At 41.6% G+C, this 19,877-nt stretch overlaps 3 protein-coding genes across 6 annotated transcripts in view; 2 read left to right on the forward strand and 1 right to left on the reverse strand.

Annotated features, from left to right (window-relative positions):
• Window positions 1–7,926, forward strand: part of ric8a (RIC8 guanine nucleotide exchange factor A) — a 15,698-nt gene extending 7,772 nt beyond the window's left edge. For 2 of the 4 annotated variants that reach the window (XM_034878580.1, XM_034878582.1), the window contains 12 exons: window positions 121–334; window positions 880–1,034; window positions 1,535–1,630; window positions 2,393–2,492; window positions 3,433–3,620; window positions 3,889–3,983; window positions 4,096–4,246; window positions 5,465–5,560; window positions 5,661–5,805; window positions 5,911–6,055; window positions 7,098–7,217; window positions 7,447–7,926. In XM_034878580.1, coding sequence (XP_034734471.1) covers window positions 121–334; window positions 880–1,034; window positions 1,535–1,630; window positions 2,393–2,492; window positions 3,433–3,620; window positions 3,889–3,983; window positions 4,096–4,246; window positions 5,465–5,560; window positions 5,661–5,805; window positions 5,911–6,055; window positions 7,098–7,217; window positions 7,447–7,597 — 1,656 coding nt within the window. In that variant the 3' untranslated portion in view covers window positions 7,598–7,926. The remainder of the gene's footprint in view (window positions 1–120; window positions 335–879; window positions 1,035–1,534; window positions 1,631–2,392; window positions 2,493–3,432; window positions 3,621–3,888; window positions 3,984–4,095; window positions 4,247–5,464; window positions 5,561–5,660; window positions 5,806–5,910; window positions 6,056–7,097; window positions 7,218–7,446) is intronic. The other 2 variants (XM_034878581.1, XM_034878583.1) reach the window with 1 other exon arrangement.
• A 1,070-nt stretch (window positions 7,927–8,996) lies between these two features.
• LOC117948769 (GTPase IMAP family member 9-like) lies at window positions 8,997–11,532 on the reverse strand. Its single transcript, XM_034878628.1, has 2 exons — window positions 11,190–11,532; window positions 8,997–10,957 (listed from the first exon to the last, which is right to left on the reverse strand). The coding sequence occupies exons 1-2, from the start codon at window positions 11,278–11,280 to the stop codon at window positions 10,335–10,337; spliced, it is 714 nt and encodes a 237-aa protein (XP_034734519.1). The 5' UTR covers window positions 11,281–11,532; the 3' UTR covers window positions 8,997–10,334.
• A 3,479-nt stretch (window positions 11,533–15,011) lies between these two features.
• LOC117948768 (GTPase IMAP family member 7-like) lies at window positions 15,012–16,519 on the forward strand. The gene is made up of 2 exons (XM_034878627.1): window positions 15,012–15,239; window positions 15,325–16,519. Exons 1-2 carry the CDS (start codon window positions 15,212–15,214, stop codon window positions 16,038–16,040), a joined length of 744 nt encoding a protein of 247 aa, XP_034734518.1. The 5' UTR covers window positions 15,012–15,211; the 3' UTR covers window positions 16,041–16,519.
• Window positions 16,520–19,877: the final 3,358 nt, after the last annotated feature.

Consider the following 19,877-nt stretch of genomic DNA (forward strand, 5'->3'; position numbering starts at 1 on the left):
GATTGAACGTAGGTCTGACCTGTCTGAGACTCAGACCTGAATGAACATAGGTCTGACCTGTCTGAGACTCAGACCTGATTGAACATAGGTCTGACCTGTCTGATGTGATGTGTGATGCAGATCCTGGGGGAGCTGGTGCTCAGCTTCCTGAACAGGGAGTTGCAGCCGTCCTGTCAGCTGGCCTGTCTAGAAACGGTCCGAATCCTGACCAGAGACAAAGATTGTCTGGATCCATTCCTCAGCCGCTCGGCCATGTCCACTCTCGCCCGCCACGCCGGCATCGCCGCTTTCAGTGCTGCCACACCTGCACACGGCCAGCCGGGGGAGGGCCAAGGTAAATCATGCACACACTATATAGTATTTGCACATGTTGCACTCAACCCATTAAGCCTCTTTAATCCCTTTTCTTAAGTCTATAAGAAAATGACCATACTTCTCACTTTTCATAATGAGTTTATGGTGTCAATTGAGTTTTTAGCCTCTTTTTCTTTTAAACTAATACCTAAAATCAACTGCTGTCATCATAGTTCAGTGAGATGTGATCACAGTTTTTCTGCTCAGTGGGGAATCATCAGCAACATTCACCTAAGTGACATCAAACCAGAATCATCCTTTAGTGTCTTTCTTTTATCTGTGTCCATCTATAGATTTTTTTTTCTAGTCTACAGTTCCGACTAAGAAGGTGCTGATTGGAAGAAATCTCACCATCTAAAAATTGAAACACACATATTAAATGTAAACAGGGCTAAAGTTCACCCATGTCTAGTTGAGCTGCGAGTGTTGTTCAAGACAAGATTTAAGGTGTCTCGGTTTATCCTAAATGTGGTCCAAATGAAGGATGAATGAGCTTCTTGACATTGCCATTCCTTCTCTTCCCAGTGGAGGGTGAGGGAGGAGAGGGGGAAGAGGCAACAGAAGGATCCAGCGAGGGGATGGAGGAAGCCTCCCCTTCCTCAGAAAATGCTGACCAGGAAGTTATTGCTGAGGCTCTCAAGTCCATCTGTAACATCCTGCTACACAACCAGACGGGACAGGTCAGTCAACAGAAGTCCTCACATAATAACATGTAATTAGTTTAATGCTAATTTAAATGAGAGATGTTCCCATACCAAAACAAGTATCGTAAACGCCTCCGTTACTGCCTAAAATGATAGTATCGGTATAGGAAAGTTCTGGAGTTTATGCTACCGATCTGATACCAGGTAGTTTAGAAATTCGACTTTAAAGAATTTTATTTATTTAGTTAGTTATTTTTCTGTTATGACTGACTGTCAAACTGGATATAAACACAGAAGGGAGGGGATGGGATGAGGAGGAGGGAGGGGCAAGCTAGTCTTGTTTTTTTTTAATATACTTTAAGTGTCAGCAAGAAGTAACATCACCCAACAACACTATTATCGGATCGGTACTCGGTATCAGCTGATTTATAAGTCGGAATCGGTATCAAGGAGAAAAAAATGGTATTGTCTCTAATTTAAATCAATATCTTGTATCATGGATGGATGGATGGATGGATGGATGGATGGATGGATGGATGGATGGATGGCAGGTGCTAGCAGCTGATCTCCAGCTGATTAAGGGCGTGGCAGAGAGGCTGAAGCAGTGTCATGATCCCATCTGGAAACATGAGGTATGGCCATCAGTTAGAGAGAGGATTCTATTTGTAGTGTGAGAGCTAACCGGACAAATGTTAGGGGGAGATTGTAGTTTGGGTACGTATTCATTAAGACAACACATTCTGTCTCATGCTTCCAGACACTCTTAATTTGTCCAGTTTTTAGTGTCTAATTTGCCGAAACATAACCATAAAAACAGCACAGGTGCCAATACGAACACATACCAAAGCTCAGTTAGCTTAGGTCTGGGGGGGGGGGGCTCAGATCACGTGTTACAACTCTGTAGGACCTAATGGCTGAACCAGCTGGATGGTGACACGCAACGGACACAAACGTGTGTGCCGTGGTCCCGTTCTAAGCTAGGCTACTGGTGACTGGTAGCAACCGCAGAAGGATGAATACTTTTTAATGTTATCATTTGATTCAGTCCTCCTACGTTTTTTCGTTGGTTCTTTGTAATGCGGGGAAATATATTGGCAAATGTAACCTTACAATTGACACATCTATTCCATTTGTTACTGCCATTGCAGTAATAAAAGAAAATTGAAGTAAACTCATGTGTTTACTTAAATTATGGATCATCATTACAAATACCCTGTTTAAAACGTGGCAGCAAGTCATCACACGGTGATAATAATCGTATCGTAGCCCTCTGAATCTGAATCGAATGGTACGTGCCTATAGATTCACACCTCTCTTGGATATCAAGCCGTAGTCTGAAGAGGAGAAAGCAGATAGAGCGTAGATAAATGTCCACGCGTCTGCTTCCTGTCCAGGTGCGATTCTTCGACCTGCGCCTCACCTTCCTGCTGACGGCCCTGAGAGTGGACGTCAGGGCTCAGCTGGCTCAGGAGCTTCACGGCATCAGTCTGCTAGGTAACTGATTTCCTGTGTGATCATCAGTGGAACTACTGACCTGGGAAACCACCAGGTCCCCAATGTCTGTAACACCTGGGGTGTTCTGACAGGAAGTCCAACAGCTCATGATCACAGACTGTAGAAATAACGGATGTAGCTTCCAGGCCTGACGTCAATGCTAAAGTGTCTTAAAGCTACATTCTATCCAATTTCTAAAATCCTTTTCTATAGAAGTCTACAAGAATATAAGCCTACTTCTCACTTGTTTTATTACCTCAGTGACATTTTCATAATGGGTTTATGGCCTTGATCGTAACATGATGTTTATGTTTTAAATGATGCTTGAAATGATTTATTTTAAAATAGACGATATAGCAGGGGACGCTTTAGAACCTGTCGATGAGGCTAAACAATGCTAACCATGCTAACACTGTGGACATTAAAGTAGACCTCAACTTGTTTCTGGGTGTTGTCTGAGTTTTAAACTTTGACCCTCTGTTTTCACTTCAGCAATATTAACGGAACATTTTGGTGGCCTGAAATGGTCTTGTTCAGCCTTCTGCCAACAAAGCTAGCTAGCTACTGCTAGCGATAGCTGGTAACTTAATGAAAAGTTTGCAGATTTTCTGTACTGCCGTACATAGAGATGAACAGCGTCAAAAGGCGGAGGTCTGGGTTTAATCTACACTAGATTTCAGAAGGTTTGAAAATTGCAACTTTCCCTCAATGAATCACAATCATCACGTCCAATTGCAAAAAAAAACAAGATGACAACGGCCATATCCCCAAACTCAATGCTTCAAAAAAGCAGTCAGCACACCAATGATATGACATCACTGATGCTACGTACATTACTTTTTATTGTCTATGCTCATGATAGATAAACAGAAGGTACCAACGTACTAAGTTAAAGAGCATAAGTTCCGTATGATAATTTCCTGTCCTGTGTATATTCCAGGCAACCATTTGGAAGCCACACTGGGTCTGAGTTGGCCAGACACGTTAGAGACAGCCAGGGCGGGGTTAGAGGACGTCCCACCGGGACAACTGCCCCCACTGAGCCGGCAGCAGATGGAACTAGCCATGGAGATACTGAAAATACTGTTCAATATCACATTTGACACAACCAAGCGCAAGGTTGACGAGGTACGGATGATTTTTTCTTCTTAGTTCAGCCCTGTTGTAATCAATATTATACCAAAAGTTGCTGTGTGTGTGTGTGTGTGTGTGTGTGTGTGTGTGTGTGTGTGTGTGTGTGTGTGTGTGTGTGTGTGTGTGTGTGTGTGTGTGTGTGTGTGTGTGTGTGTGTGTGTGTGTGTGTGTGTGTGTGTGTGTGTGTGTGTGTGTGTGTGTGTGTGTGTGTGTGTGTGTGTGCGCGCGCGTGTGTGTGTGTGTGTGTGTGTGTGTGTAAAAGGAAGAGGCAGCTGGGTACAGACATTTGGGAGCCATACTGAGACACTGTCTAATGAGCCATGCAGACGGAGAGGAGCGCACAGAGGAGTTCCACAGGTAGGACAACACACACTTCATTCCTAACACTGTTTTTCTGTCCATTGATCCATACAGGCATTACTCTTACATGCCCCCTAACGCCTCCCCCCCCACACCTTTTTTTCCCCAGCCATACTGTCCACTTGCTAGGCAACCTCCCTCTGCCCTGTCTGGATGTACTGTTGATGCCCAAAGTGCAACAAGGCTCCATAGAGTACATGGGGGTCAACATGGATGCTGTGAACATGCTGCTGGAATACATGGAGAAAAGACTGGACGGGGTAAGACCAGCCTCTGTGTGGATGTGGACTCATTACCTCCATAATAATTAGTAAAAAGGCATGAAACATTTCTTGAATTACATGAAACAATGCTTTAAAATTGTGCTAGAATAATATAGACATTACACTTGTTTGGTTAAAAGATAGTCATTGCTTATTTTGTGAGAGGGAAAAGAACACGGCCAGGCTAACATTTGCCACTAGTTGGAGCTGTGTGTTAACTTATCAATGAACACACACTGGCCTTGTCATTCTAACAGTGGCAAGATGATAAGATGGCAAATGGTTGCTATGTGAAGAGTTTTTATAAGTTTGCTTTAGAATGAATTTTCACAATTGTAGCTGACTTTTTTACAGTCTTGTTTAAAGTAATTGAGTTTCTTAAGAGAAAATGACTTTGGTAGAATATAAAGTCACTTTTTAGAATTAGTAAAAGTCTTAAATTATCTGATATTGATTGTCTAATACTACTCATCAAAAGTCAATTCTGATATTAAAAGTACTTAATTAGAAGTAAAAGTAAAGGTGAAAATCAACTTTAATAATGAACTTTATTGTGGCTTCCTGATAGTAAAGCATCCTATTCAGGGAGTCCACACCTTCTAAAACATCAAATTCTAAGTCGGATGTTGCCAAGGAGAAAAACAGAAACAGAAATTTCATTTTTTTGTGAGGAAGAATCTTCCACTCCAACGTACGAAAACATTTCTTGCAAGTAACGAGTAACAAGATGCTTAGGGGGAAATGTATCGGAGTAAAAGTACACATTTTATTCAGGAAATGTAGTGGAGTAAAACTAAATGTTTCCAGAAATATAAATAACTAAGTAAAGTACAGACATGTAATAATTATTCTTGAGTACAGTCACCTCACCGTGTCTTCACTCCACCCGGGGCTTACCAACACCCAGGACGGGGGGGTTGGCAAGATAAAACGTAAACAAGCCGGAGCATTTTTGTCCTATCTAAGAACAGGAAACCGTTGTGATAGGTCAGGCAAAGCGAGACTAGCTAAGACTCTGTGGGCACCAAGGTTTTTGGTTCACTGCATTACAGTGGGCGTGCATACAGCGATTTGATTATATTACCACTAAATAACACACAATCAAAAATTATATTTTTCCATATTTTACATGGTTATAGTTCATGATACTGACTGATTAGTTGTAGTTATCATTAAACAGTGGTTCCGGTTTAATTAGGTCTTCTTGTCTCCCAGGGACATAAGCTGAAGGAGACCCTTCTCCCGTCACTCAACTTGCTGACTGAGAGTGCCCGAATCCACCGAGAGACCAGGAAGTTCCTCAGGTCAAAGGTCAGGGCTGTGCTGAGGGAATCTAAGAAGAAGAGATGAATTATGAGTATTGCTGGTGTTTTGATGGCGTGTGTGTGTGTGCGTGTGTGTGTGTGTGTAGGTTCTGCCCCCACTGCGTGACGTGAAGAACAAGCCCGAGGTGGGCAATTCCCTGAGGAACAAACTAGTCCGCATAATGACCCACATTGACACCGACGTCAAGGACTGTGCTGCTGAATTCCTGTTTGTTCTCTGCAAAGAAAGTGGTGAGGGCAACAGCTGTTTGTTGATTTGTTTCACTAATTCATGAACATTGTAGTACGTCTGACTTTATGCCCATGGCTCACTGTGGTACTATATGTTCTATCCAGTTTCAAGGTTCGTTAAGTACACTGGATACGGTAATGCTGCAGGCCTGCTGGCTGCCAGAGGACTGCTTCGGGGGGGCAGAGACTCTGGGATCTACTCTGAAGATGAAGATTCTGAGACAGAGGAGTACAGAGAGGCCAAAGCCCAGTTAGTACCACTGATACATTAGTGTAGTTTTTGTGTTTTTATGTTTAACCCATGATGCATCCAGCTGCTGCTCATTGGGTCCGGTTTAGTGTGGCACCAGACTAAGTGAGGTAGCTCTCCAGACTCCATGGGATATACAACCCCACAGTATGTTTTGGGTCAGCACCCGGGTCTCCCCCTAGTTGAACATGTCCTAAATACCTTCACAGGCAGGTATCTCAGCTAATTAATTAATAAGCTAATTAGCGGTTTGCGCTAAAACTGGACACATTCGGTTAGCATTAAACACATCCCAGAGAACGGTCGACTCGTACCCATGGGTTATTAACCCTGCTGAAGGATTTTCATTTTATTTCTTTATCTGTGAATATAAAACGAAATAAAAAGACGAAATATACAATAACATGATAAAATGCACAGATGGGATAAAGGGCTTGTAAAAGGAACCCACCTAACATTGGGATTAAAGACAGCTGTACATACTGCCACACATCTGCAAATGAACATAAATATATTAAAAAATATTTAAAGAAAAAGAAAAAGAAAAAATATATATATTTAAAGGAAAGGAAATAATAACCCTTCCAGACAAGAGGGGCTACAGATTGAAAACAATGAATAATAATAAAATGAGTAACAGTGTTTAGCCTGTACACTGTATCATCACTAACATTTATAACAACAGAAGTTGTTTAAGATTTTTTTAAATGAGCATTGACTGGAAGGAAAGCTGGAGCTCTGTACCTGATAGAAAACTAGACAAAGTTAGTTCTTCAGAAAGCTAAAGCAAAGCTCTCTTCCTCTCTTAGCAGCAGGGACAGCACATGAGACAACTCAAGAAATGAAACAGACAAAATAAAACAATAATTTCAACTGTTGGCAAAACCATCTCACCCTCAACGTCCATGTTCAAATATATACAGTCCTTGCTTTGCTTCCTGCACCTTTAAACCAACCAGACCGCTTTAAACAAATGTTGTTGTCTCTCTCTCTCTCTCTCTCTCTCTCTCTCTCTCTCTCTCTCTTTCTCTCTCTCCTCCAGCATTAACCCAATAACAGGAGCCGTACAAGAGGAGCAGCCTGATCCCATGGAGGGAATGACAGAGGAGCAGAAAGATATTGAAGCCATGAAGCTGGTCCAAATGTTTGACCGACTGTCAAGGTCAATAAAACACACACACACACACACACACACACACACACTCACGCTCACACACAAATGGTATTTCTTTCTTTATATTATCACTGGAAATTATAAAGAATAATTAGAAAAGACTGAGAATCCGAGGCATTTACTGCCAGTTGTTTAGATAATTAATACTACCACAGTTTCCCAGTCTGTACTCGCACATGCACACATGTTATTACATTTATACCGTTTCTCCCTGCAGGACCAATTTGATCCAGCCCATGCAGCTCGGTATGGATGGCAAGATGAGAGAGATTACTCCAGAGGATCTGCATAAACTGACCCACAATCCTTTGTTCCCGTCAGAGCCCCGCCAGGAGCCGGTTAATTCAGACAGTGAAGATGAGGCGTAGTAAACACAGAAGCATGAAGGCAGGAACCGATTCCTGATAGAGCCGTGGAACATCTCAACATCTCATTATGTTAGATATTGACGTCAGACCGGGTTTACTTATTCTGATGGGAGAATGATGGAAAGTTGGAACTTGTTTAGTCAAGGTAAAAACAAAGCATGGAGTAGATTGGAGGCAGCTTTAAGGACCACTGCTTTATTATGCGTGCTATCGTGTCAATCACAAATCACCAGGGTTTTACTGCTCACCATTTTCCATTTGAAAATTGGTTTCCTTCCACACAGGCATTTGTTTCAGTTCATTTCAGTACACTGTAAAAACTACTTCAGTTTTGGCTATTTAATATTCCATTCAAAGATGGTTTCCTGCAGGTTTAAAAGGCGCTGACAACGTTTCTCAGTCAACACAAATAAGCATCTACATGACAATCTACAATCTGCTTCTTTTGATTGACAGCTAGTCTCACTTTGCCAGACCTTCCTCTACAGCACTGTGGAGGAGGGTCCGTCTAGTCCACACATTTCTGAAAGGGAGAACAACATGATCTAGTTTATTGGCATTTCCTTGAACCAATCACAATCGTCTTGGGCGGGGCTAAGCTCCGAACGGAGCCACGGTGCCGCTGCTATACAGTCTCAGGAAGGAACTTGTTTTGGAACATGTGTACGTTCAGAAGTACTTTCAGTAGTTTAGTAGTTGAGGGTCCTTCATGTCAGTATGCCGTTATTACAAGCCTGTATAAAAGGACTATTTAATGATCTGGTGGTCTGTAGTCCGTAAAGCTTCAAATGGACCGTGTCCCGCTCGAAACCACATCCCAGTTAATGCTACTCAGGATAATCCAGAGACCTCACGGTCAGTGTGTCGGAGCTCTTTGAGATGAGTATAAGATGTGTCGTTACGTATAAGCAGAGGGAAATTTATGAATGTTAGCCAGAGAGCTCTACTGTATTTTTGAAATAAATAAATGAATTTTAGATGCCTGTTATTTTTCATAAAGCCCTTCAGATGTTTTATTTTTAGTGACATGTGAAAATGCAGACAGATGAAATACTCAATATGAATTATTCATTATATCCAATGTACACTCCTTTATATTGTTATTAAAAAGCTTTAAACTGTACCATGGACTATAATAAACATTAAATGTGTTCACATGACAGAGTTATCATGTCTTATTTTTAATGCAGTTATTGGTGATGACTTTGTACCTCCATATTTAGACATGTCTGCATTCATATTTTCATAAATAAGCGCAATTGGTCACCCTCAGAGGTGTCAGGTGACAAAGAAGAATCCGACTTTGACTTTGAATAACGAGACACAACAGGGGAGAGTGAAGCCCTGAGTATATTTTACTGTTCACTTTATTACCACACTGAGACCTTTAGACAAACTTAAAACAAAAATATGAAATAATGTATATGTCACACCATACCTAAATTCAAAGTCAGCACTATTTCCCATGAATCTCTTAGAAGGATTCATTACTGGTGCTATGCTTTTCCAAATGGTTCCAAGTTTGTGTGTTGTGCACCAAAAATCTGTTCCAGTGGGGGAGCACACTCCTGCTGATTATTTGGTGTTCATCTGCTAATCGACAACAGGTGACAGTCATTTAGAGAAGAGAGCAGCAGTCCAGCTAGTTAACAGTGAATGTAAACAATGCAGGTTTCAGAATACTTTGCCAGTTTTGTGAGTTTTTAAAGTTATTTAATTAGAGTTTTATCATTTTTCAAGGAGATCAAGATGGTTCTGTAAATAAAATGCTTTATTCAAACAAAAAATCCTGAGTTTTCTCTGCAGAGGAACCCAAAGCCATGCAAAGCATGCAGGTACCTACAGTTGGGAGGATGGACTTCATGGCACAGTACAGTACGTCAGCTGGTGTCATCTGACGAGCAGCTGACCCTGAGTCTTTCATCAGGGCCGTGATCAGGACACACACATTTTCTGGACTTGGTGACATGTAATCTTCTCCCTTCTCTCTCTTAGAACTTAGCTGAAGGCCATGTTGGAATCCTGCATCCAGTTATTGTCAAACGTTCATGCCATTTTCACCAATGCATTCATAATTTCTACAATTTCTACAACAACAGATGCACATTACACACCAGTAGCAGTAGCAACAGTAACAACGTCCTCCACCATCCCCAGGAGGCGTAGGCTTGCTCCACACATTGGTATGTGTAATGTGATAGAGGTTCATTTAAAATCAAACACAAACAACGCATAAAAGTACTCTAATTAAAATGATATCATAATGATTAGGAGAAAATAGAGTGCAGTAGAGAACACAACTTTAAAATGTGCACTTGAAATCAAAGGGGAACATCTGTTCACAGGTCTTGGGGAGTATTATTGTGTGTGTTAAAAAATTGCCTTTAGTTTCTACAGCAAGAGCGAAGCTAATGATAAATTATCTTTAGGGCTGAAGATTTTAAATGATAAAAAAAAAAAATGATAGCGCACTCCTCCTCTCTGCTTGAGGCTGGTGGGTCTAGGCTACGTTAGCCGCTACTAGCAAAGCGCATCTGCATCTGACTCGACTGAACTGTTGGCGGGAGAGTTGCATTATGGGTAATGTGTGGACTTCAACAGTTATCAATGGTTCTGCAACAATTGTAATCATTTTTATCAATTTTGTGTCAGATGATGCCGTGTTAATCCACAGAATACTCGCTTTATGTCATTTGCCCATTTGGACTTTGTGCACTGATCAGCATGTGTAGCCAAGCTAACACACACAACACTGGTTTTCTTTGGGAAACTTTGGGAAAATACTTTCATTGTTTGGAATTTTCTCGATGAGCTCTGTGACTTGCTTAGTATCGTTGGAGGAATTATTAAAAAGATGAATACGATTGCCACACATATCAACAATGCTCTTGAGGCCGTCATTCGCATTAATATACTCAGCCAGACTTCCTTCCAGGTCCTCCTTGTGTGTCAGCAGGACGATTGTGCGCTTCCTGATCTTCCAGTCAAGCTTTTTTTCCAGCTTTTCCAATATTCCTCTCTCACCATCTGTAAACCGGCCCAGCTGTAACACGAGTAACACCACGCACCGACCTGGCTGGCAGTACCTCTTACACTCCTCTACCTGTGCCTGGGAGTCCTTCAGTTGGTCGTTTAAGAAGTCCGGGGTGTCAACCACTCTCACCCGCGTCCCACAGAGCTTCTTTACTATTATGGCCTCACACCGGGTGGTGACCGGCATGGAGCTCGACTTAGATTTAAAGTGTTTTCTTGAGTTCCCGGCAGCCAGGATGGTGTTAGCCGATGCACTCTTTCCAGTCCCCGTTAGTCCCAGCATTACAATGTTAAACATGCTGTCCGCCTTTTCAAAGGCACTGTTACCTAAAGGATACAGTTAGAGAAGTTAAATCCTTTCACCAAAAGATCTCAAACAAAAAACTCGGACACAGTAGACTTTGATAGAATGCTGATAACCTCACACATTTGAGTATCCTGAACATCTGCAGTTTTGCCTGTGAATTATACTTATTGATGCTTTCATGCTGCAAACCTTTAATTTGTGGCTATCTTGTTATATTCTGATATACGTTGTATTGTATCTTCCGGAGCATACCAATGTAATGTTCAGGTGCTTCTTCTCCAGCAGGTGGAGCAGAGGCATGTTCAGGTTCTGCGCTTGTATGTTGTGAGGTGGACGGTGTCATGGAGTTGGATCCTGTAAAGATAAAATACACACTGCCATTTATAAAGACACAATGCCTTCTTTTAAGTTTTCAATAGCACCTTACTCATTTCTTACAGCTCTCTGTTGCAGTGGTCTGCACAGCAGAACCAGGGAGGGTAGACATTATATAGTGTTTGACACACACATTTCTCTTATGTTTTCATTCAACAAATTAGTGCATCGGTTTCTGACTATTGTTTCATCCTATTTTTCTTTACCATTTAAGGAGGAATCCATGAGCTAAATGGATAGCTATGGGATTCCAAGGTGTTGGAGGAGTGTGGTTTTGCTACTTCAGACAACTAGTGGATCATGTCCCAAAAGACAGATTGCAACACATTACAAAACCAAATCTCCTAAAACTCTAGGGCTGGCACCTGGTTGCCTGGCAACAGTGGTTAACACCAACATTGTGTAGCCATTTATGTTAAAATTAAAAGCATGCAACTAGTTACACAACTTCAGAGAAGCACATCTATGCGCTGCCACAACTGTCTAAGCTTGGACCGGCATTGGACGCGAAAGATAGGATGATGTAATATTTTCACCAAGGACCACGCCAGGGACACTACAGCTAGCAGAAATCTAGCTTGAGGCTAAACCTAGCCACCCTGCTAAGAAAAAGATTTCAGATTTTTCTTATGTACCATCGTGCTCCTCAGGTGCTTCTCTTGTATGTTGTGAGGTGGACGGTGTCATGGAGTTGGATCCTGTAAAGATGTAAGACACACTGCCATTTATAAAGACACATTTCCTTTTTTTAAATTTTCAATAGCACCTTACTCATTTCTTACAGCTCTCTGTTGCAGGGGTCTGCACAGCAGAACCAGGGAGGGTAGACATTATATAGTGTTTAACACTCAAGGTTCACACTTTACACACTACACTACAAACATTTACAGTGCTCAACTTGGATCACATTGCCAGCAGAACAACACTAAAAAGTCGACATACAATCCTGAAGTCACCTCACTGTACACTTTCCATGGACTTGGAGATTCTGTCCAAGAACTGAATCCGTCCCAACCTGAGCAGAGCCCGATGCCCAATGGGAACAGATGGACCAAATTTAGCCAATTAATCATTTCTTGGTATTCCTTTAAGTACTTTCAAATGATTTGTTTTTTCACAGACCAGATCCCCCTTTCAGCATGATATATCATTTTTCTGACCATGTGAGACAAATGAAAGTATTTAAAAACCAGAGATTTACCTGCTCTCCCAAGAGGATACAGATGATTTCCATCATATCTGAAACAGTTGTCACAATTACTGTAAATCACAATATGATATCACCAGAGAGATATCCCAACATGCTTTAGGGCTACTTTGTGTTTCTCATAGTTTCTCCTAATACAATTAGAGGTATTACTATTATAAGGCCACATTTTTCTTCTCATACTGTCTGTCTGAATATATCTGTTTACATCTGTATGTAAATGTGTTTGAAACCCTAATAAGACCCCCCAAAATTAATGAAAGTAGAGATTTGTACTTGGCAAAGAGCGTTTGGTGGAATCAATTATGTTATTTTGGGGAATTAAAAACAACAATGATATAGGGAAATGGGTCAAATTGACCCGAGGACAACATGAGGACAACATGAGGACAACATGAGGGTTAAACATTTTGAAAGAAGGAAACTCTGAAAAACATCAGCTAGCCCTAAGCAGGCTGGGACATCTGCTGTCTATACATACAGTACATATGTTATCAAGACTGTCATGCAGTAATAAAGTTTCAACCTTATCTTCTCTAAGTCTATCGTTCTTCTTCTTTTCACGACGTCTTCACTGTAGTTTTTGAAGTCGTAGAGGAATGGCTGGCGTTCAGAACACCACTTCTTACATTCACTGGGCAGATCATGGTTTGCACACCAAATGTTGAAACTTTGCTTCAGATGATTCACGGATTCCAAACTTGAATTCTCCGGTACAATGAGGACCAGGTGAGTCGTGATTTGCTCTCCAAAGGTATCTTGAAGTTTCCTGATTTGGGCTTTGATTTCTTCTTCTTGGCTGGTTTCTGACTCGATGGCCAGGATGACCAGACCAAGGCCAGGATGAGACAACGCCATGAAGTCTATCGCCATCTGGTCCGGGTACAGACATTCTTCATCAAAGAAATCAGGGGTATTTATGATTTTGAATGAGTCATTTGTTTCCACGACGAAGGTTTTGGACATTTGGACAAAAACACTTTCATCACTGAGGATCTTCTTTCCAATGAAGTTTCTGAACTCAACGCTTTTTCCAAACAAAGCGACAGTGTCTTTATATGCTGTAAAAAAACAAAACAACATGTTTTACTGCGCAGTATGGACATGGTGTACTCCCTGAGCGTGTCAGTTTCTGTATTACATATTCCAACATGGGTAACATAGACAAGGTACACAAACACTGGCGTGGAAACTGGAGCTTATTACCACCAACAAGGGTTTGGTTACCAGTGTACCGAAGAGGATCACACCAGCAGACACACCGACTAAAATTAAATTAGCAGGTTTTTAATCGGTGTAATGTACTGCAGTTGACTCGTTTATTCAGCAAGCCGAGGCAGCAGGTGTGTAAGACGTGTCCATGATTGTAGAAGAAGAGACATCCACCTGTTATTATGCACATTTTTAATTTGTCAACACATTCCTGTAAAGAAATGTTTTTTTTAATTTATGCTTGGCTGAAGGGAACAGTTGGTGTGTTGTTTAAAGCAAAATGGAAGTCCATTGGAAACACTAAATAAATCCCAATGTTCATAAGGCACATGACCTGAATATCCACTCGTCATAATACAGAGTTTCCCAAACTCTTTTTGCAGGGCTTCCCTGTTATCAAAAAAATAATATGTATGTATTATATTTAAAAAGCAGTTGTGGATGTAAATGCGCATAAATTCACATTGTAGCTTGTATGGTTGATTTTTTTAAGAATTTTTAAAAGTTTGAAAATGTTGGCTGTTGTAGCGCCACCATCAGGAAGACTAACACACAACACCACACACAGGACTGGACTTATGGGCAGAGTTTAGTGAGAGAAAGAATAATAACACTTTTCTAGATTAATAATACTGTCAAAAACAATTTGCTTTTACTGCTTGGCCCTTTATAAACCATTTGGTTTATTATGTTGTATGGTTTATACTATGAAAATAAGTTCTGATGTACTGTACATGGAGAACAGCAGAGAGAGAGGAGGTGCGATGGTGAAACCAACAAACATAACTAATTTATCTTTTACAATTTCAAATTGCTTCTTAAAGGAGAAACAAGTGATTTACAAAGTAGATCCGTACGCTGCAGCAGATAAAAATCATGCAATTTGATTTGAGCATGACAGGATATTGCTGACACGTGTACATATTGCATAATCTGTATCTTTAGTGCATCACTCACTCTCCAGCTTCCTCATACCTGGCAACACGTTCACTAAATACATTTCCAAGTTGTATTACAGTGCATTCATTTAAAACCTGTGTTAATATGATCATATTATGTGTAATTAAATATAATGTTGTAAGAGTTCTATGAGTGGAGCTCTTGATTTTTCAACAAATCTGGTGGCCTACGGGTTTCTGATCCTGACCATGTAATTTTAATGTCTGGTTTGAGTCTCAGCAGTGGCAGCAGTCGCATGTCTGCCCGCAAAAACCGCCACAAACTTAAAAAAAGAGAGGAAATAAATGCACTTACGTGGTGGTGGTGGTTTGTTAGAATCCATTTCATCTGCTGAGCAGAAAACAGACAGCAGGCAGGTTTCACTCGAGTCTCTGGACCAGGTTTAAAGTCTGTCAGACTGAACCACTGACTGATATAGGTGGGTACTTTCTATGGGTGGAGCGTCAAAAAAAGGCTTCAATAAGAAACATTAGTGAGCTTGGTATCTGTTCATTCTCTAAAATAAACAGGAAGGAGAAGGATGGGTATCCACTTCTCAATCCCTGAAGGTGAGGCCTTTCAGCCTGTTAATCATGTGGTAAGTCACTATGTTAGATATATAAATATATAACATAAATATTTTTCTATTTGCAGGTCCTCCACTGAGGATTGTGATGATTGGGAAAACTGGAGTTGGAAAGAGTGCCGTGGGTAACACCATTTTGGGTAGAAATGGTTTCCATTCTTCGGCGAGTGCACAGTCTGTGACGCGGAGCTGCGAGATGCAGGTCTACAACAGGGGGAGAAAGGTGGACGTGGTCGACACACCGGGGGTTCTCGATACGTCCAAAAGTGCAGAGAGCATAAAGAAAGAGATAGCAAAGTGCATCCAGGTGTCCTCTCCCGGCCCCCACGCCTTTCTGCTGGTCATCCAGATCGGCAGGTTCACCAAAGAAGAAGAAAACAGTGTGAAAGCCCTGGAGGAGATCTTCGGACCTGAGGCGTCCAAGTACATGATCGTTCTGTTCACGCGGGGCGATGAGCTGCGGGGCCAAACCATCCAGAGTTACGTGCAGTACGGTCACCCCAAACTCAGGGAGGTGATCAACAGGTGTGGTAGCCGGTACCATGTCTTCAACAACAAGACAAGGTGGAACAGAACCCAAGTGGTTCAGCTGATTAAAATGATCGACAGGTTGGTGGCGGCGAATGGAGGACAACCTTTCAGTGACGAAATGTACGAGGAGGCAGAGACGATTCTGCAGCAGCATCCACAGTACAGAGAACCCGAAGAGGAGGTTTACAACTTCTCCTTCATGGCTGAGCTGTATGAGAAAGTCGTTCGCTTCCAGTCCGTACTGGATGACTAACAACCTAAGCCCCCCCACCCAGCACTGCCCCTGAAACAAGAACTTTCCGTCACAAATTTAAATAATTTATCCAGTCTTCCCTTTCAGTGTTTTCACCACATCACCGTGTGTGCCTGAGAAATATTAAACGCGTTGAATACATTTTCTGGCAAAGTATTTTGCAACATGAAATGTTAACTAGCTGGACTGCTGCTCTCTTCTGTAAACGACTGGCACCTGTTGTCGATTAGCAGATGAACATGAATGATCAGCAGGAGTGGGCTCCTCCACTGGCGTACATTATGGGTCCACATTACACAAACAACTTTTGTAAAAACATAGCACCTGTAATATATCATTCTAATAGATTCATGGGAAATAGTGCTGACTTTAAATTTAGATAAGGTGTGACTATACATTATTTCATGTTTTTGTTTTAAGTTTGTCTAAAGGTCTTAGTGTGGTAATAAAGTGAACAGTAAAATATACTCAGTGCTCCACTTTCCCCTGTTGTGTCTCGTTATTCAAAGCCAGAGTCTGGTTCTTGCTCTGTTCATGTTGTGACGGCCTTGTTATTGTGTGTGGAGCCCTGTGGCCTGGTTACAGCCAACGCAGCACCATCACATGATGTAGTACGACAGTAGTTGCCGTGCTAGTTGATGAGCAACTGTAGTTGGCAAGCCATCTTCTGACAAGCTGGCGAGGAATGTGCTGGAACTATCCTGCCGGGCTAGCTGGTTGGCAACGCGTAGATAGCTCCAGTTTCACTGGTTTGAGAGTTTGTGTGGGACACACACATTAAAAAAATACACATTTCTGCAAATAGTCCTATTCATGTACAGTGTAGCAGAAATACATATATACTAATGATCTACTTATTGAAGAAATAACAGATGCTTTGATTAGTCCTGTCAGAGTTGGGAAGGATTATTTAACGGGTTAACACAAATTGTTGCTTTTCCGGAAATAAAAGCAGAAATTTACCGGCAAGGTTGGCAAGCTATCTTCTGACACGCTGGAGAGGAATGTTCTGGAACTTCCCACCAGACTAGCTGGTTCAGCAACGGGTACATAGCTCCAGTTTCACTTTTCTTTACAGAGTTTATGTGGGCCAACATCAGAACAAAACATTTAACTTTATGTAGTTTTCAAATGTAAGAGAGAGGATACATGTGCACTAACAACCTGCTTATTAAAGAAATCCTCTTGTCTGCACATGGTTCCATCAGAGTTCTCTGGTACTGGCGTGTCTCAGCCACTTTGAAGGGTTAATGATAAAGTAGGCCTGTTGTCAGAATAGACTAAAAACAGACAATGTGGTGGATTGATATGTTTTCTGAAATATTAAAAGAAATAAATAATGTTTGTGCATGTGTATATTAGGGTCTTTTGGTCGTTTCTGTTACTGAAGTGGCTTCACAGTCACTCTGATGAGTTTAATCAGAAAGTACTGTCAGAATAAATGGGGGAACAAAATGTGGTTGTCGGGTGAAAACCTTGTACGTCAAACATGTTTTATTTTTCAGGAAATGAAAAAAGGCTTATTTGAAAACAACAAAGTCAGATAAATTCTCTGTTTTTTTTTAAAGATTATTCTTTTGGCGCGTGTCCCTTTATTATAGTTACAGTGGGTAGACATGAAAGAGGGAGAGAGATGGAGGGGGGGGGGGGGGGGGGGGGGGGGGGGTGACACACATCAAGGACTCAGCCAACATAGGGGGGCTCTTATTGGGGGGGCTAGAGTTCGTCCCGCCCTTGTCACTGTTCAAATGTTTGTGAAACCAAGACAGACATGAGGGATGACCAATAGCATTGATTTTGGAAATAAAAGGCTAAATATGGTGGTATGCGTTTGATTGCCGGATAGCAACAAAATATTATTATATTATATCATTCTTAGGTGTCCGGGTAAATTTCTAGGGTGAGAAACTCGAGACAGGATCACTGACAGATCTTATGGAAAAGTGTTTTAATTTCACGTAATGAAACTATCCATCCTATAAAGCTGCAGCTGTTTCTGTCCACTGATTGGTTGACCATGCTGTAGCCATGTCAAAATCAGTCTGCATGTAGTATATGATCACTGGAAATGGATTTATTTCGGGAAATAGATTTTTTGCCTGAAAATTCTTTGTAAACTTTGTTTACTGGGCTTTTGAATTTTGACGCAGTCATTCACTTATTGTAAGTATGTATTTTTAGATTTTTGTTATCATGCAATGTCCTAATACTGGTTTGTTCTGTTTTACCTTTGGTTGGGTGAGGCAGGGAGTTTTTGTTTGTGCAAATTAATTATAGAGCGCAACAAATGCCAGATGCTAAACTGCTGAGTTAATCAGAGTGTAATTTGAAAGCGCCATGCTTTCATGTCATGATTGTTCACCTGTGAAAATGATAGTACATCTTCATAATTGTGAGGAGCTTTTATGTTACAATATCAGATGTTCATATTAAACATGTCAAGGCTTTGAATTATGAGGTAAACATGTGAAAGAAATCCCTGTGAGCAAAAACCTCAGATTTCATTCTGAAAGAAACATTATTATTATTGTACTCTGGACTCAAAGTGACGTCCAACCTTGCCAGATTTCTTTGTGCCGGTACAGTGCCCTTCCAGACTCTTTAGACACGTGGTATTTTGGAGAAGAACTGCACAGACAAACAACTTCCCAGTTGACACGGTGTGTCCTTTGGACCTGAGCAACACACGTCAGGACACACTGTCCTGTAGTAATGCGAGTAATGTGAGTCTAAGTGAAAAAATTGACACTGGCATTAAATTGTTAATGTGTCTGAAGACCCCAGATGTTACATAAGTCAATAGTGTGACATCACTTGGTTTCCCTGAGCAGACTGTGGCCATAAACCAAGCAAAGCCGTCTCTCTGGCATGTTCTCAGAAATGGAATGAACAAAGTGCAAAACATGAACAGTTTGATATCTACTATACATATACCATATCTCCAGAAAAAGGGTTTCAGGTATTATTTTCTGGCTTGACTTGTCTAACAACGTCCAGGTGATTTCTGGCCCTCGTGGTTTTCTCTGAAGTGGTTCCTCTCGTGCTCGAAGCACAGGTCCACTTGGATTAACTCCAACCCAATGAGCCTGTCGGGATGACTGTACCAGTGTTTGCATTACATATTACATTACATACACTGCCTAAACCCTAGGGCCCAGCCCGGCACTGGCCCCAGCCCGGCACTGGCCCCAGCCCGGCACTGGCCCCAGCCCGGCACTGGCCTCAGCCCGGCCCTTGTCTCACAGCTTATCACAACTTATGGTTTGTCTTAAAAGTGGTTTTATTTGTTTTGTGTCTTCACTAAGTCCATTTAGAATTTTTTTTGACTTAACTACAGTAAAATCGCCACCGTTAACCTTACACCTTGGACATGCATTAAAAACAAATCAAGGCTTTACCACAGAACATTGTCAAAACCAAAGTCCAACCCCAAATTAAAAACTAGACATCCCCCCCCCCCGACGCCACGGCCAGGTCCAGTGGAAAATCTAGAACAGAAATATTCCATCAGATGGTTATTGTACTATTTTATATGTTATGCGTTATGTTATCACCAACATAGGCTTCCCATTAAAAGACGTTAGTTTAGCCCTTGTGTGGTCCATCTGGTCACAGGGACCGCTGGTTTATTGCATTGGCCTTCGGGACCCAGGGAACCAGGGACCCAGGGACCCAGAGACCCATGCTTGTTTCATTACATGTCACGTCCACTACCGTGGCCCTGGCCCTTCGTGTCCCGGGGACCCGTCCTGTATTCGATTGTATTTTACTACTACAGGGGCCTCGTCCTTCGGGTCTCTGAGACACCTACGGGCTACCACCACAAATAGAATCTAA

The sequence above is a fragment of the Etheostoma cragini genome, chromosome 8 (assembly GCF_013103735.1).
Source record: "Etheostoma cragini isolate CJK2018 chromosome 8, CSU_Ecrag_1.0, whole genome shotgun sequence".
NCBI lineage: Eukaryota > Metazoa > Chordata > Actinopteri > Perciformes > Percidae > Etheostoma > Etheostoma cragini.